The sequence below is a fragment of the Triticum urartu genome, chromosome 3 (genome assembly GCF_003073215.2).
Source record: "Triticum urartu cultivar G1812 chromosome 3, Tu2.1, whole genome shotgun sequence".
Taxonomy (NCBI): domain Eukaryota; kingdom Viridiplantae; phylum Streptophyta; class Magnoliopsida; order Poales; family Poaceae; genus Triticum; species Triticum urartu.
Genome location: NC_053024.1, coordinates 26,349,274 through 26,366,261, shown reverse-complemented (window position 1 = coordinate 26,366,261; position 16,988 = coordinate 26,349,274). Strand labels below are relative to the sequence as shown.

General features: G+C 48.4%; 4 protein-coding genes and 1 non-coding gene across 5 annotated transcripts; 2 read left to right on the top strand and 3 right to left on the bottom strand.

The window, feature by feature from the left end:
• Nucleotides 1-798: 798 nt before the first annotated feature.
• LOC125549806 lies at nucleotides 799-901 on the bottom strand. The gene has a single exon (XR_007301518.1). It is a non-coding gene; the product is annotated as a U6 spliceosomal RNA (small nuclear RNA).
• Nucleotides 902-1,289: 388 nt separating this feature from the next.
• On the top strand, nucleotides 1,290-2,158 carry LOC125542506 (F-box protein GID2-like). The gene has a single exon (XM_048705562.1). The coding sequence runs from the start codon at nucleotides 1,499-1,501 to the stop codon at nucleotides 2,156-2,158; it is 660 nt and encodes a 219-aa protein (XP_048561519.1). The 5' UTR covers nucleotides 1,290-1,498.
• Nucleotides 2,159-2,703: 545 nt separating this feature from the next.
• Nucleotides 2,704-4,450, top strand: LOC125542505 (14-3-3-like protein B). Its single transcript, XM_048705561.1, has 5 exons — nucleotides 2,704-3,113; nucleotides 3,199-3,277; nucleotides 3,413-3,535; nucleotides 3,965-4,081; nucleotides 4,175-4,450. Exons 1-5 carry the CDS (start codon nucleotides 2,704-2,706, stop codon nucleotides 4,232-4,234), a joined length of 789 nt encoding a protein of 262 aa, XP_048561518.1. The 3' UTR covers nucleotides 4,235-4,450.
• Nucleotides 4,451-4,968: 518 nt separating this feature from the next.
• On the bottom strand, nucleotides 4,969-8,732 carry LOC125542504 (sulfoquinovosyl transferase SQD2-like). Its single transcript, XM_048705560.1, has 10 exons — nucleotides 8,374-8,732; nucleotides 7,948-8,014; nucleotides 7,770-7,840; nucleotides 7,328-7,445; nucleotides 7,168-7,241; nucleotides 6,493-6,548; nucleotides 6,315-6,398; nucleotides 6,122-6,209; nucleotides 5,956-6,033; nucleotides 4,969-5,794 (listed from the first exon to the last, which is right to left on the bottom strand). Exons 1-10 carry the CDS (start codon nucleotides 8,487-8,489, stop codon nucleotides 5,227-5,229), a joined length of 1,320 nt encoding a protein of 439 aa, XP_048561517.1. The 5' UTR covers nucleotides 8,490-8,732; the 3' UTR covers nucleotides 4,969-5,226.
• Nucleotides 8,733-9,910: 1,178 nt separating this feature from the next.
• LOC125542502 (EKC/KEOPS complex subunit TPRKB) lies at nucleotides 9,911-12,393 on the bottom strand. Its single transcript, XM_048705559.1, has 6 exons — nucleotides 12,121-12,393; nucleotides 11,936-12,002; nucleotides 11,726-11,848; nucleotides 11,241-11,324; nucleotides 10,357-10,443; nucleotides 9,911-10,256 (listed from the first exon to the last, which is right to left on the bottom strand). The coding sequence occupies exons 1-6, from the start codon at nucleotides 12,189-12,191 to the stop codon at nucleotides 10,170-10,172; spliced, it is 519 nt and encodes a 172-aa protein (XP_048561516.1). The 5' UTR covers nucleotides 12,192-12,393; the 3' UTR covers nucleotides 9,911-10,169.
• Between the last annotated feature and the right edge of the window lie 4,595 nt (nucleotides 12,394-16,988).

Below are 16,988 nucleotides of genomic sequence, written 5' to 3'. Positions count from 1 at the left end.
TTACAATCAATTTTTTTGGCTTTAGTCGCCTGAGCTTATTACTTAGTCCGTCTGCTGAAAAGTATATAATGCCCATGGACTAAAATGCATCCTGACTAACTGACAATGACCTTTTTTGATTTTTTTTTGTGCTGAAAATACCATTAAAATGGGTCATTGTCACAAATTTCAAATCAAAGAAACGTATTTCAAACACCATTAAAATGTTAAATGTTACGAAAAACATATGGGTCATTGCTACAAATTTCAAATTAAAAGAACGGATGTACTGCACATGCGATGCTTTTACGAGACATTCGTCAACTGGATTTAATCGAGTTAATTGCATAGAACCATCACAATTGCGGCGTCATTTGTAGAAAAGACGGTTTTCCAAAAAAAAATTGATTAGCAATTTGCGCCGTATTGGTGTACCGTGGTGGCAGCGGTCTACTCCTCAAATAAAAGCAACAACACCCAAAGATGCACAAAAAAAATAATTAAAACAACTAACAAAAAATAAACCTAAGCAGGAAATGACTGGACAGAGCGCACCTACTATTCTATCTATCTGATGATGAAAAGAGAAGTGGAGGTCCAGTCCAGAAGTGAAGCCTTGTACAATGAAGAATGACAACAGAGCAGGGACCTACGTGTAACAAATTAAGACTAGCCGGCCACAGTGCACGCAGAAGGCAGAGAGATCATCGCCCAAAGGAAGGATCTATTTGTAAGCTCCAAAAATAAACGGGGGCAGGAATGAAAGGCACCGGGGGACTTATGTGTAAGGAACTGAGGGACCGGCGCGCGAAATGTCAAAAAAATTTGGACCATTTCTCGATTTGTGCGTGTCATCCTTGCGCAGGGGCCATGCTAATCTTCTCTGTATCGTTCCAATTTTATCGGATGTCCCCGAAGGGACGGGTCCGTTGCCGCGGCCGGGCTTATAAACCGGTGCGTCTCTCCTCCGCTGGCCGATGTGGGACTAAAACGCCAGCGAGTCCGTTCCTCCCAGCAATCGCTGCTCCCGACCAGCCTCGCTCCTCCCGTGGGCACGCGGGCCGCATCCCCTCGCGCGGCCCAGCTCGGCGGACAGCCCAACCCAGCCCAGCCGGCCAGGCTGGCGGAGGGCGAGACCATCATTATCAGCGGCAGCGGCGGCCGCTTTCCTCCACACACACACCATTATTTTCCTCTCCCTCCTCCTGACCACCCACCCACCTACCAGCCACCAAGGCGGCCGATCTCCCCTCCCCAGCGGCGCCACCGCCGACGCCGCAGCTCCGGCAGCCGTTCGTCTCGAGGTACGGACGAGCCTCCCCTCCCCTCCCCTCCCCTTCCCTTCCCCCAGCGATCCTCCCAGCCAAATCCCTCCCGCTAGGGGACCTCGCCCGCCGCTCTAGATCTAGATCCGCCCCGTCGTCGCCGCAGGTGTTCGACCCCTCCCTCCCTCGCTCGCTCGCTACCGCAGGCGGGCAGGCGGATCCGGGCCCAAGTAGATCGATCCCTCCGCCTCGTCATGAAGTGCCCTTCCGGTTCCTCGGGCGGCCGCGATCCCTGGGCGCCTCCTCCTGGTTCGGGTGGTGGTGGCGGCGGCGGATCGAGCGAGCCGGCCAAGAAGCAGCAGCGGACCGGGAGCTCGAGCCAGGCCGACGAGGCGTCCACCTCCTCCTCCTCCTCCTCCTCACAGCCTCCGCCGCAGCAGCCGCCTGCACCGGATGGGGGTGATGTGCCGTATCTGGGGGAGGACCTGATGTTCGAGGTGCTGCGGCGGGCGGAGGCGCGGACGCTGGCCAGCGCGGCGTGCGTCAGCCGGGGCTGGCGGGCCCTCGCGCAGGACGAGCGGCTCTGGGAGGCGGCCTGCGTGAGGGAGTGGGCTGACCTCGGCTTCTCCGAGCAGCAGCTCCGCGCCGTCGTGCTCTCGCTCGGCGGCTTCCGCCGCCTGCACGCCGTCTCCATCCGGCCCATCCAGCGGCGCCGTGCCGGTGTTCCTGCTGCGCCTGCTCAGGAAAGGGGAAGGCGGCAGCAGCCTCCTGCCAGGCTGGGCCGGGACCAGGTCCAGCTGTCGCTGTCGCTGTTCTCGATCGGGTTCTTTCAGAGCATGCCTAATCACCCCCCTCCTAAGAAGAAAGATGAGGGTGATGGCAGCGATAAGGGTGGAGGTGGGCGGTGCGGGTGATCCAACTGGCTTTGCCTAACAGCTAGTCTGGACAAGAGAGAGCACAAGGAGTTATGACAGAGACAGTGGAACTGCAAGGTGGTTGATTATGCTGTTCTAATATGGATAGGTGTATGAGTACTGATATGTCATAAGGTCACCTGGAAATGTGGATAGGTGTATGGGTACAGATTGGTTGGTAGTTTAGTTGAAGCGTCACGGGACAGATGGGGTGCCATACCATATAGCACATGGAATCGCTTTGGGGAGAAATGGCCCCAAATCTGTGTGCTCTGGATTGTGGTTGCTTGATGTCGATCTCACAGTATATAGTATGTTGCTTAAGTTGGTTTGAATTATTGTGTAAAATTCTCGCTTTAAAGATTTGAGCAATGTGAAATTATGTGATTGAAGGGTCAAGCTAGTTTACTTCAGTAACAATGGCTAGATTTAAGCTTGCATGTGGTTGTTGTAATAACGAAATGGTATCTGACATTTAGCTAACTGAAATTTCTCGATACTCCAGATTGACCTTTGGTGACTGTTAGAAGCCACAGACACTGAAGATGGCGCAGCCTGCTGAGCTTTCCCGCGAGGAGAATGTGTACATGGCCAAGCTTGCAGAGCAGGCTGAGAGGTACGAGGAGATGGTTGAGTTCATGGAGAAGGTGGCCAAGACAGTTGACTCCGAGGAGCTCACAGTCGAGGAGCGCAACCTTCTATCAGTTGCTTACAAGAATGTTATTGGTGCCCGCCGTGCCTCGTGGCGCATCATTTCCTCCATTGAGCAGAAGGAAGAGAGCCGTGGCAATGAGGACCGTGTCACACTCATCAAGGACTACCGTGGAAAGATTGAGGTTGAGCTCACCAAGATCTGTGATGGTATCCTCAAGCTTCTTGATTCCCACCTTGTCCCCTCATCTACTGCTCCAGAGTCCAAGGTCTTCTACCTGAAGATGAAGGGTGATTACTACAGGTATTACAGTAATGTCCAGCATATAGTTCCTGCATGTTTGCTTCATTGCACATTAGATTGATTTGGTTGAATATTTTTGTAATAGGTACCTTGCGGAGTTCAAGAGTGGAACTGAGAGGAAGGATGCTGCTGAGAACACCATGGTCGCATACAAAGCTGCTCAGGTAGTTTGCTTGACCTGGATTTCACGGTCCTAACATTGATTCGTTGGCAAGAAATCTGTTTCATGCGTGATTTGTCCTGTTTAATTATTTGGTGGTGAATTTCTTGCTCAGTTGAGTTCATGTTGAATCTTTCAGGAGATTGCACTTGCAGAGCTGCCCCCGACTCATCCTATTAGGCTTGGGCTGGCACTCAACTTCTCAGTGTTCTACTATGAGATCCTCAACTCCCCTGACCGTGCTTGCGACCTGGCCAAGCAGGTTTGTTTTCTACAATAACCAGTTATGCTGGTCTATTATGATTTATCAGTACATCTGAACTGAATAGAACCATGTGGATCTGAGATGATTCAAAGTCAATACAGTTTTATCTAATATTCGGGCTTGATAATCGCGACTAATAATTGAATAACAAGTACGTGCACCGGGCTGCCCTTTTTTATTTGAGTAACAACTGTTAACAAGGAATCAGTGTTATGAGCTACAGTTGGTTAGGCAAAGAAGGGTTGTTGTTGGACCTGAAAGATCGATAAAGAAATAATGACTGTTCCACATAATGTCCCTGGTCATAGGATGATCAACAAAAATTATGGTTGTAGTAGGCTTTTCAAAGCTATTAAGCAGAATTATTTATGTTTTCTAAGATAGCAGAGTATATACTGTAGCCTTACTCTGCATTGCTCATGTCAGGCTTTTGATGAGGCCATCTCGGAACTGGACTCTCTGAGCGAGGAGTCTTACAAGGACAGCACTTTGATCATGCAGCTTCTGCGTGATAACCTGACGCTGTGGACTTCTGACATCTCGGTACTTCATTCCTCCCGAGCATACCCTCACTTGCTTCCTATCTTCTCACCGAATCAATCCTAAATATGTACATTCCGCTTTGCTTGGCTGCAGGAGGACGCCGCTGAAGAAATGAAGGATGCTCCCAAGGGTGAATCTGGAGATGGACAGTAAACACTGTCTATGTGTTCAGAAACTTGTCTTTCTCGCTTGTTCAGTGTAGATTGTAATGTCATCGTGGTTGCTGGTAATTGGAGGCTCCAATTTGTGTTGTGATAGGGAAGCTTGTAGCTGCCTTGCTTGCTCGCCTGATTATCGGGCTGCACTGGTTATTGCCTCTTGTTGAACCTTTGTGTTACTTTGGTGGTTTCAGAAATTTTCTGCTGCTCTTGTTTGTGGCCCCTTGTCTTCGTATTCCTCTGTGTTTCTTCTTTCCGGACGGGTGTCTCTGAACCCTTCCACTTTGCCAAGTCTTATTCCCATGTTATGGGAGTTTCGACATTCTCCTCCGTACACGGTGCTCCTAAAGCGCATTTGGGAGTATTATTTACCTGGTTATATGACTGGACCGAAGGCATCTGAGATGGAGACGAAAGCAACAAATTTGCAACTAGCTTGCGTTATGTTAACCATATGGGTTTCTACAGGTGGTATGCAGAAATCTTATGATGCCGCAAACATCATGAGTTGTAAAAAGGCTTCCATAGCGACGACAGTGCCAGTTCACAAGTATTTCTGCTTGTACTCACATGTATGCTGCTGTTTTCTCATTTTCCGCTCCTTTCCCCATGCAACAAAGCTTACAACTTGCTCCCTCTGTTAACAAATACTTATAAGATGTTTTGGATATTTCAATACGGACTACATGCAGTCTATATGCATGAATGCAGGGAGTACATATGTGGGCATTTCATGGCTGATATGGATTGTGTTTGCTTTCACAAGATGCACTGATGGATCATGCGCACCACCAGAAAGTTCGTCACATTTCCACTATTACATTACAACCAATCACAGTATCCCAATTCCACAAAGAAAAGAGTAGAAACTATCTTCTCACCTATAGACACTGAACTATTGTAGACCAAGAATTTACAAGGAGTGCATGGAGTTGTCCATCCATCTTCCAGCCCCCCACCTGCTTAGATCATGGCTAAGATGCACCACTACTGCTTGATGCCGCCGCCGATGACCCGGTTCGACGCCGGCATGAACATTTGTGCCAGCCATTGCAGCGGCTGGACCATCTCCGCCTGCTTCTTCCGCCAGTAGTCGATTGCCGAGCTGTAGAACTCGTTGCGGATCGTCTTGGAGGCGGCCCTCCAGTCACACTTCTCCATCTCCGCCCTGGCGGTCCTCCCCATTTCGCCCCTGAACTCGTCGTCCGTCAGCAGCAGCCTGATCTTGCCGACGCAGTCGTCGAGGTCCCCCGGGGCGAAGAGGAAGCTGGTCCTCCCCTCCACGTCCTCCGGGATTATGTCGGGGATCCCGCCGGCGCGGACCGCCACCACGGGCACCCCGGACGACATGGACTCCAGGACTACTTGGCCGAGCGTCTCCGACTCCGAGGGCATCACGAAGACGTCGCCGCTCGCGTATGCCTGCGAGAGCTCCTCCCCTTGCATCATCCCGGTGAACACCGCCGGCATCCCCTCAAACATCTTCTCTAGCTCTGTCCTATATGGTCCATCTCCGATGAATGCAATTCTTACTCCAGGCAACCGATCCATTACCCTGCTCAACCACGAAGCAAGATCAGTGAGAAGCTGCTCATAGTGCAAGGCACAACAGAGGGAAATGATACTCATCTCATTTTGGGTAGAAGCTTCACGCTTGTTAAAAGAAAAGTAAACATAATAATGAATCATGAATTGCAATGTATGAATGTTGCTCACATTTTCAGGAAATCCAGATTCTTCTCGCGCCCAAAGCGTCCGACGTGAATTATCAACGGTTTTTCGGGCTCACCATCACTGAAAACAATGCATCAGACAACACAAGTGTCAACAACTTAATCTATCTTGTACATAACATTTCAGAAGAAATGAAGTGGAATTTCACCTTAGCCTGACTCGCATCTCATGGCTGCGGAACCTGGGATGGAAGCTGGCAGAATCGACGCCTTTGTTCCAAAGGCGTATCCTGTTAGCTGAACAAGGATGTAAACCAAATCATTAACATCAGAAAAGTTAAGAACATTAGGACATGTAATATGCAACTACAATGTAAGAGATAAAACTATTAACCAACCAACCAGAAATGACATGGGCAGTTTCAAAATCCTTGCTGATAGCAGCAGATGGCACCAAAGTTAGATCAGCAGCTCTATGAAGGAACCCTGTGGATAACAGCAGGGGTAGATCAGTGGTTTGGTCACATAAAAGTTTGAGTGTTTGCAGTGATTGCAGATTAGGTGGGAGTGGATGGCTTACTGATGATTTGCCACATCGGTTCCACAAGCCAGCTAAATGTATATCTTGGAATGTATCTGCAGAGAAAATGTAGATATCATTCGGCGGCTATGGCAAACTGATCAAACAATCAGATCAAAACAGCTTTGCTGAAGTTGTTCACTAGCAATTTAAAGTAGAAGACAAAAAGGCTTTCTATCTCGGTGCTTCTTGCCTAAGTCTCTTCTTAAGAGCTGCAATCTGAATTGCTTAATGCACTTCTATGTTACTATTCCATAAATCTTAACACGTGACTTGCTTGATATTGCTGTAGGCACAACCCAGTTATTTATGTTTCCACACAATAACTAAACCGACCGCATTCCTAATTTACTCTGGGTATTATAAATTATCCAATTACATGAGTCATTATCGCAGGGCATTCTGAATTATTTTTGAATGTGCTCTGGGTATTTTTGAATGTGCTCTACTTACTTTTTATATTCCCATTGGAAAGGAAAATAAATGACCTTGCATTTATTTTACTCTGGGTATTATAAATTATCCAATTACATGAGTCATTATCGCAGGGCATTCTGAATTATTTTTTAATGTGCCCTACTTACTTTTTATATTCCCATTGGAAAGTAAAATAAATGACCTTGCAGTATTAGTAATTAACGGCCATACGAGCATTGTTAAGAGAAAATAACTTACACTGGGACATGGGTGTGGTAGGACATCACTAGGGGGACGCTGAGCAGCTTAGCAATAGCAAGGGCCCCAAAAACCTGAAAATGGAGCAGAGTGTTACTTAGTGACTAACCAACCACCAGAGGATAAATGATCAGTGAAATGAATGTAGAAATAAAGTTACCATAATTCCAGGTGAGGATGCATGAATGATGTCAGGCTTGAACTTTGCAACCTCTGAGATGATCCTAGGGCTGAGTGCCAGTGACAGAGGAACCTTTCCATACAGTGGGCATGGAAAGCTGGAAAGGATGTGGAAACGGTTGTGAGAACACCCAAAGGCACAGCAGATCATGTGGTTCAATCAATATGATCACAACACTGCCATTCTACCATGGATTGATCATCATATCATTCATCAAGTTCATACAGATGGAGCACTTATTCAGAAAGTAATATGATTGCAGTGTTTTCTTTTCCCAAGTGGTACTTGATTCGATTATAAGCTTGAATTACAAATAGTAGAATATCCTAATGCCTAAAACTTGGAAACATGTAGTATTCCTTGAGAGCAATTCATGGTTCTACAAGCATTTAAAGTGCTAAGACAAATCCTGAGAATTTACCTCCATGAACCAATAACCTTGGCGCCGTGGAACTCCTGGGGAACCCCCTCATGGTTAGTCACAACAATGACCTGCAGAGTGCAGAACACACATCAGAAACGTCCTTAATTAAGACATAGTACTAATCATCCACTGTCCTGTGATTGTTCTAGAGCCAATGCCAGTCAAAAATGCGTACCTCGTCGCCCATTTCGCGCAGGTGCTTGATGAAGTTCTGGAACCGGTTCTTGTACCCGGAGATGTAGCTGCAAACATGCACGGAAGGCCCACCCAAAATTAGTCTAAAACGTGCGAGCATACATGGAGACTCAGCTTAATCATCATCAGCAGTTGTGCCAAAACAATAAGTGGCCATTTACAAAGAAAATGAATTCTCCGTCAGTATCCATGCATGCAATTCACAGTTTCCGTTTCAAAAAATGCAATTCACAAAGCGTAGCAACTCAAGTGCTCAACCAACTGAATCGATTCACAGGGAACTCAACCAAATTTCTTTCTTATTCACATAATATCCCAAGGCCCAACAAAGACCAGGCCGGAGCTTTATTACCAACAAAGAACCCTCACAAAGGAAGCTTGAAAGGGCGGGCAGGTGAGTTCTTACGCGAACGGCGACGGCTCGACGAAGAGCGCGACGCGGCGCGGGCGCGGGTAGGCGGCCTCGTCGGCGTCGAGGAGCAGCGGCGGCGCCTCCTCCAGGCCGTCCGCGCCGATCGCCATTGCCGCCGCCACCCTCACAGCACACCAAGCACGCCCTGGTTCGCACAAGCTGCAGTTCTTCTTGCGTGTGTGTTGGAATGGTTGCTGCGTGTGGGAGCAAGAAAGACGGCGTGCTGAGTATATAAGAGAGAGAGAAGAGGAGTGGGAGAATTCGAGGGGGATATTCCGTCGGGGAAGAAGGGGATATCGGAGGGAACTTTGGGAAGCATATGCTTTTAATCGCCTCCAACATCTCCCCTCTCTCTTTCTCTAATATTGTTCTTCTTCCGCGCTGCGATATATTATGATTGGATGGGGATCCTGGGAAGCTAAAACCCAAATCTTTCACGCATAATCCGATCTCCGGTGATGTGAAAGTGTGCAGCTGGGTTCTACTCCCTCCGTCCGGAAATACTTATCGGTGAAACGGATGTGTCTAGACGTATTTTAGTTCTAGATACATCTATTTTTATCCGTTTCACCGACAAGCATTTCCAGACGAAAGGAGTGTTTAACACTGCCTGCCAAGCTAAATACAAGCGGTGTTTTTTTATTTTGCATAGGAAAAGGTCTATGCTAGTGTGCTTTCAGTGCAGTGATAAGTGACAAAGCGACGTCGATAAGAGCGAAGAGAGAGTGACCCAAGAAAATAATGGTGCTTGCATAAGAACAGAAAAAAAAGGGTTCAAGAACAATGAATTATAGTTTAGCTCTTTTGACGTCGCCCCAGATTTTTAAAAATAACTGAATAATCCACATTCGTGCTACTACTAGAGCTAAAACTTCCTGTTCACCAGGACTACTCCAATTCTTGTATGTAAAACTGGATTTATTAGCTGGCCAGGTGAGCCCTCTTGCAAGGCTAGTACAATGAAGCATTTTTATTTTCTTCGATTGGTTTGGCTGAGAGCTCAGATCTGAGTCATTTTTGCCAATTCATGTGGTCAATGATTGTTGTGCTGGGTATATTCCAGGGAGGTTTTTTGATTAGCATGGAGCATCCACTAAAATAAAATACTCCTATAAACCAACTGAAAATAACTGCTACCATGGCCTACAAAGAAGCCTGAAAGTGTGGTGAGCTGCTAGTGGGAAGAATTCAGCTGCAGAGATCAGATCTTGTTGCCTAGCTGAAGAATTAGCAACAGCCAAGTGATACTGACATAGCCAAGCCAGTGACCAGATCTTCAGGATGCAGGATATCCATGCAAATTTTGCAGGAAACAGTTGAGGATATGCTGGCAAACTTGCAGGAACATCATCATTGGACAGAACACACACACACGTGAACGAGGCAACAACATCCCAGTAGTACCACATCTTTATGTTCATGATAAAGCCATAAATAAAACCAACGGACCCAGGCCACACGTATTTCGCTGATTTTACTCATGTTCCGCAATGTCACCGAAAAACAACAGATCCGAGTCAACATCGCAATATCACGGAAGGTTGCTTGCATTAACTCTTAATGAAGTGATCCTAGAAACACTCAAGCTGTGAGCCTGTGACCATACATATATCCAGTTGTTGTTACAGCATCCAGGACTAAATGTTACCATAATGCAATTCCTAAGTTCAGGCTTGAAACACCCTGCCGCCACAAGCTTGACCATGGGCAGGAGGTGCAACAGATGCGGTGTTCGTCCAAAGAATTCGACACGCACAGCTGGAGAACGTCCTGGCCATCGTTTTAAGACCTCAGAGGGCGTCTCGGGCAGCAATCCTGCACACGATTGCCTCTGGCAGTGTAGATATTGACAGTTCCTGTGGAGTTATTTTGTATTGCTGCCAGTAGGGAACAAGGAAAATCCAGTCAAACAAAGGAAAAATAAAATAATTATGATACTCAGAATCATATAGCTAGTGTCAAGTTCAGCTGAAAAACCTTCAGAATCTTTGGTTGGTCTGCTCTTGTCTCCAATTCTGACAGATCAATCTCGGTTCCGCTGATGAGCTTTTCCAGTGCTTTCATCTGTGATGTAACCATTTCACACTCAATGCTTGCTCGAACTCCTCCATTTGGAATGATAATGGCTCACACAAATGCATAAGGAATATAGATGGCATGAAACTGAGAGCACCGCATACAGTAACACTACTTGTTCAATGCATCTCATAGTGCTTCTGACAGATTCAGAGTGGTCTGCATTGAGCAGGAGAGGGAGATGAGCCCCATCAGTTCTTCAAAAAATGTTTGCAGGCATGTTGTGCAGTTCTTCTACACTGCTATGCGCATTACTAGGATAGGTGATTTTGGTATATTATGATATCAAACATCTATGAGAAGACACTTGCATTTCAAACTGTTCCTTTTGAACTTCATATTTTGTAGTACCTCATCGATGGCCCTGTATTTTTTAGCCAGATATGGAATCAATGATATCAAGTCTACTTTTGCTTTCGTATAATGATTTTCCAGATATCCCAATAATTGGTAATAGGAACCAGAGTGTGACACACATAAAACGCTTAGAGTTCTGAAATCTTGGGTCATTACAAGAAGCCCTTGATTCAAGGCCCATAATTAGAGTAGTAACACTAGATGTCCAAAGCAAGAAAGTTTCAGCTGGGTTTTGATTTTAGTTTTTACACTACAACCATCAGAGCAAGAAAATTCAAAACTTCAGATTTGTGGTACTCAAGCTCAGGCAATTAGCAAGAAACTGACAGGTTCAGCGAGATTCACAGTCAATTCAAGCAGGGTTATTAGCAAGAAACCAACAGGTTCAAAACCATGACGGAACAAGGGGTGCATCCTGAGCATTATACCTCTTCATCTGAAGCATCAAACCGCGCCGCGAGGATATACTGCGTGTCATCGGCGATACCGCACCGCTTCAGGGACTCTGTTATCTAAGAAACACAAAACCAAGAAAACTGTCACCACACCGCGCTGGAACAATGCCATCATCATGTGAGGTGAGATCAAGTACTCCCTACGGTCCTTTTTACTCTGCATATAAGAATTGTCTGAAGTCAAACTTCACAAAGTTTGACCATATTTGTAAGAAAAAATATCAGCATCTACCATGCTAAAGTTATATAGTCTGAAACTTTATGTCATGACGCATCTATTGGTATCGATTTCACATTGTGAATGTTGGTATTTTTTTTCTATAAAGTTGGTCAAATTTTACGAGGCTTGACTTCAGACAAATTTTATATGCAAACCAAAAAGGACCGGAGGGAGTACATCCAGAGTAATAACAATTCTCTGAAAAGAGAAGAAAGAATTAACAGCTAGAGTAACCCACATGCTTCGAGCCAGAGCAGTTGTAGACGAGCTCCGAGTGCAGGGTCCTCGTGGTCAGCGACTCCCTCGACTTGGAGAGCAGCGCCTTGTGCGCCGCGGCGAGGACCGGGAACACGTCCGGCACCTGACATCGCATCGACTTAACCAATTGGCATCCTCAATCGCAGCAATTGGTGTGATTTAGCATATACAGGAAAGTGCGGCACAGTACCAGCGATGCGTTGATGAAAGCGGCCTCCGGCTCCAGCTTCCCCGACTGCATCAGATCGAGGAGCTCCCTGCGTGTTCATCGAGCATCATCAGTAATCGTGATACAAGCAGGAACTCTGTCCAGCAGTACAGCTCACGAGGTCACGGAAGCAGTGGCGAAGGAGGACGAGGGGGGAGGAGACGCACCGGCTGTTGGAGACGTCGGAGAAGAGGGCGAGGGAGACGCTGCGGCCGCCGGTCACCGGGAAGCTCCTCATGCCGCTGGCCCGGCGACGGGGTTGCGTCTCTTCTTCCCCTTTTTCTTGTTCGGCGGGGCGGCGTTCACGGAGGCGGCGCCGATCTTGCAGGTCTTGAGCAGCAGCGCGGCGGCGGAGGAGGGGAACAGGAGAGGAGACGGCGCACGGACGGGAGCTATAGGTCGCAAACGGGATGGGTTGAGCCTGTTTTTTTCTGTCCTGTTTGGTTTGAACGATGTGAGAGCATCTGGACCCTGTATCCGCCAGACGTCACGACTGGCTGCCCGAAAACCACTCAAGTCGACCCTCATAGCCGGCCCAACGTCCGGACTCAGAGCATCTTCAGCCACGCCTCTAGAAAGGCCTCCTCAAACGTTTTTTTTTCGCCGACGCTGAAAAATCGGCCCAGTCGCGACCCCAGGAGCCCGATTTTCGCTGCCCTGGATCAAATTTAGCGCCGGCAGACCCAGGCCGAACCCGGCGCGCTGAGGGGCGCTCGGGGCGCCGGGGCGAGCGGTTTTGGCGCGAAAGAGCCGCGGGCCCGCCGCGTCAGCGACACCGTGCGTCTTCTTCCCTGAACGCTTCGGCTTCCCGCGAGGAATCAATGGCAAGGCTGCCGCCGGTCAGCCTTACCAGTGATTCCTCACGGGCGGCGCGTTCACGGGGCGGCGCGCCGACGCCTCCCCTCCCTCGTACGCGTACACAAGGGGCGGCGCCGCTATATAAGCCGGTGGCCTCCCTCGCCTCTGGCTACACCAGCCACACCAGCCCTAACCCGCCCTCTGCCTCTCCCGAGCGCCGCCGCCGAGCCCTCCCTCTCCCTTCCTCCCTCTCCCGATGGCCGAGCGATTCCCCAGCGATGAGGCCGCGGCCAACGGCTTCGGCCGCCGATCGCTCCGCGAACAGGAGTCTTGACTCTTGTTCCAGGCGAACATCCCGGCGCCGCCGGACATGCGCGCTGGGCCAACGGGGTGGAGACTCAGCAACGGGGGAGTGCCCATTTCCCTGTTGCCCGACGCCGTGGCGAAACCGGGCTACTTCGCCGATGAGGTCGACGTCGTGCGCGCCTCCCTCACCGACGCCCAGCTCGCCCTCCCCGAGTACGCCGCCGACAACATAGCGGCATGGACGACGTACTTCCAGCGCCAGCAGCAGCAGAGGATGGCGTCCACCAACGGCGCGCCGGTGGTGGGCGGACTGAAGAACAGCGAGGGGCGCCACCTATGGTGGGGTGTCCCCGGCCGCACCCTCGAGAGCGTTCTGACGTACCTCGAGGGCGGCAACGACCCGTCGTTGGCATACCCCCCGGCGAGGGCGGCCGCCACGGCCACGGCTCACCGCCGACGCGACGGGCAATGGTTGCCCAGGAGGTTCGGCGCCTCCTCTTCTTCCTCCTCCTCCCGCTCTTCCTCACACTCGTCCGGCGCTGCTCGGCGTCAGGGCCGAGTGAGCGGCGGAGACGCCGCTCGGCGGCGCACTCGCAATGCCGGCATCGTCATCAATGAGGACGGCTGGCGTGCCCCCTCATCGGCTCCTCCACGCTTCGTCAAGTCCAAGACGGAGCCGGGCCTGGCGCCGGTGAAGACAGAGCCGGGCCTCCTCGCGGTGAAGACGGAGCACGGCGCCGACGTCGAGCTCGACGACGACGCGGCCCTAGAATGGGCATGTGCGGACTCCCTGAAGATGGCGAGGGAGCGCCAGTGCGCCGCCCTGCGGCAATTCGCGCAGCGCCGCCGGGGTCGCGACGAGGGAGGAATCGTCGTCATCGAGGACAGCGACGACGCCGCCGCGCCGCCGCCACCAGCCCGCATAGGCGACGCCGGTCAGGGGTCCACCAAGGACGGCCGCGTCAAGGAGGAGAAGCCGGACAACGACGACGGCGGCGGCGACGACGGCGACTACTCCGCTTTTAGCCAGTTCTTTTTTTAATTATATATGTAATAAAACCCGCTTTTTAAATGTAATATATGCCGAACTTCGTCGAACTTTGAACTTTGCTATATATTTAAATTTTTTTGAACACGCCTAAGGACGGCCCTGAGACCGGCGGCTGGGGACCAACTCGGCCCAGGCCGAGTTTTTGCGCCGGCTCACCCCCAAGGGGCGATTTTAGGCGCCTCCTGGGGGGCCAACGGCTAGAGATGCTCTCATCGGCACTTCTCATATGGGGATGTCTAGATGCGTCCGGACAAGCTGGTCTAGACGCGAGGGGATTTGAGGGGCAACATTGAGATGCCTAACTTAGCATTTTGGGGGCATGGATCAAAAACCGATGATCAAGATGGTTAAACATCTAGCATTTGCAATGTATTCTTTTCGACATCTTAAACAAATCTAAACAAGTAATATGGATCGAAGAAAGTATATTTTTTAACAAGTTTCCATTTTTTGGTACAAAGATCAAATTTCATATAGTTTTTTTTGAAACATCAAAACTTTATTTCTCAAATAATCGCAAGGTCATTTACAATGGCATGAGAAATAAGATCAGGAAACGTAGAGTCCCAATAACTAGAAGATCTATCGCTAAACGAGTTCCTCGCATTATCATTTGCAACTTCATTTGTTTCCCATGTAGGTTAGCGGGGAAGAAGAAGAGGTTTACAATTCCAGTTAAGTTAGCGTGGGGAGGAGACATGGGATACCTTTTTTTGAAAGAACCCCATCTTAATTTTATAGACGACAGAAGTTATGTACAAGAGACTACAAGTGTGTTAGGCACGACAACACGGTACCCCACACCTCCATCACTCCAAACACGCATAAGCAACTCACCTAATTGTTGGAATTCACTTGCTCCCGCCTTAGCCAAAGGTGGAGCTCCGGAAAAATGAAATCTATGGTACTTCCATTTCGTTTCACTGCTTTTAGAGGCACCAACAAATGAGCACGGTGAGGGAGTAAAAAGCCTTTCGTTGTGCCTTAGGAACTTGCTTCCGCGCCGAAGCCCACCACTCCACAACCCTCTCTTGCACCGGAGGCAGCAGAGCCAGATTGATCCCAACCCTTAAGAAACACTGGAACCAAAGTTGCCTTGCGAACGCACATTGTAGTAGTGTGATCCACCGTATCCTCCTCTTGATCACACAAAAAGCATGGTGAGCTCTGGTCCTGTAATCTGTGCCTGAGACGTTTGTCCGCCCTTTGATGCCTTGAGGAGACCTTTAAAAATGAGAAATAAGGTGTGTGCCTTTGCCATTACGCCACCATGACTTCTTCCTCTACCGATGTTGGGGGACACATCCTTGTCATACAATTGTCACGGACATCGCTCTTCATCTCACGCCGGTTATCGTGATATTAAGGATGTGCGTGTCACTTCATGCTCACATTCAACTCCTCCCTCCCCATTTGCCATCAGACCCCTGGTCCTCACAAGTGAGGTCTGTTTTAAGAACAGTTTTATACACAACAATCTTATGGTGGTTTGTTTGGTTCACCAGTAGAAAAATGACCTAAGGTGAGACACATTAGTCCCGGTTCGAACGACTATGCATTAATGTCGGTTCGTGTTGAACATTTAGTACCGGTTCGTGCCATGAACCGGTACTAAAGGGGTGGTGGCAGGCTGGCGTCAGGCCGGGGCCCCACGATCACCTTTAGTACCGGTTCGTGGCACAAACCGGTACTAAAGGGCTACCGGTTTGTGCCACGAACCGGGACTAAAGGGGTCTGACCTATAGTCCTAGTTGGAGACACAAACCGGGACTATAGGGCAATTTTCGAACTCTACCCCCCCTGTGTATCGCCATTTTAGTTTAGAAAAAATAAAAAAAATGATAAAAATTTCAAAAAATAAAATCCTTCAAGAGGTAGTTATATTACTACATCTACTAGTTGGGAAAATTTGAAAACTTAAATTTGAACATGTTTTGCAAAAAGCGTAGGGAAAATGTAAAACGGCTATAACTTTTGTATACGATGTCGGAAAAAAATGTATAATATATCAAAAAATTCAGCACGAAAATCCGCATCTGATGGAGACCGCCTACGGCCTGTTTGCAATTTTTTAGAATCCTCAGATTCCAAAAGGAAAAAGATATGGTCAAATTTCAGTTTTTTTTAAAAAAATTTGGTTAAATCTGGTCAAACTACTTATTCAAGAAGTATTAATGTTACTACATAATTATTCAAGAATTTAGTGTTACTAAATAATTATTTCAATTTTTTGAATTTTGGTCAAACTATGGTAAAACTGTGGTCAAACTTATTCAAGAAATATTAGTGTTACTAAATAATTACTGTTTTTTAGAATAATAGTTTCAAACTCAAACGGTGAAACGTGTGACCTAATGCTCAAGCTAAACTGCTAAGGGTTAATAGGATTGACAGCTTACATTTGTCAGGAAAACAACAAGTGCAGACTTGGAATGTAGGGGAATAGAACTCCGAAGTTAAGCGTGCTCAGGCTGGGGGAGTGAGAGGATGGGTGACCGGCCGAGAAGTTAGGCGATTTGAAATGAGTGTTCCACACTTGAGCAGTTAAGAGAGGTGATTAGAGACTAAATCATCAAATAGTTCAGAAAAATTAAAAATAAAAAAATCAATTTTTTTTTTCAAAATTTTCAAAAAAAAATCCTTTATTATGAGGGCGCGAGCTCACGCCACGTGGTGGCACTTTAGCGCTGGTTCGTGCCGAACCGGTACTAAAAGCCCTTACGAACCAGTTTTAAAACTCCGTTTTCTAGTGGTTGCTCACCCTAACATATTTAGCTACTAAGCCACATTGAGACTGTGTGCTTACAGAAGGCTTCTTCCGCCTTCTCAGCACCCCCTTGTGGATAAGAACGAGAGGTACGTTATTTTCCAGCAAAATTG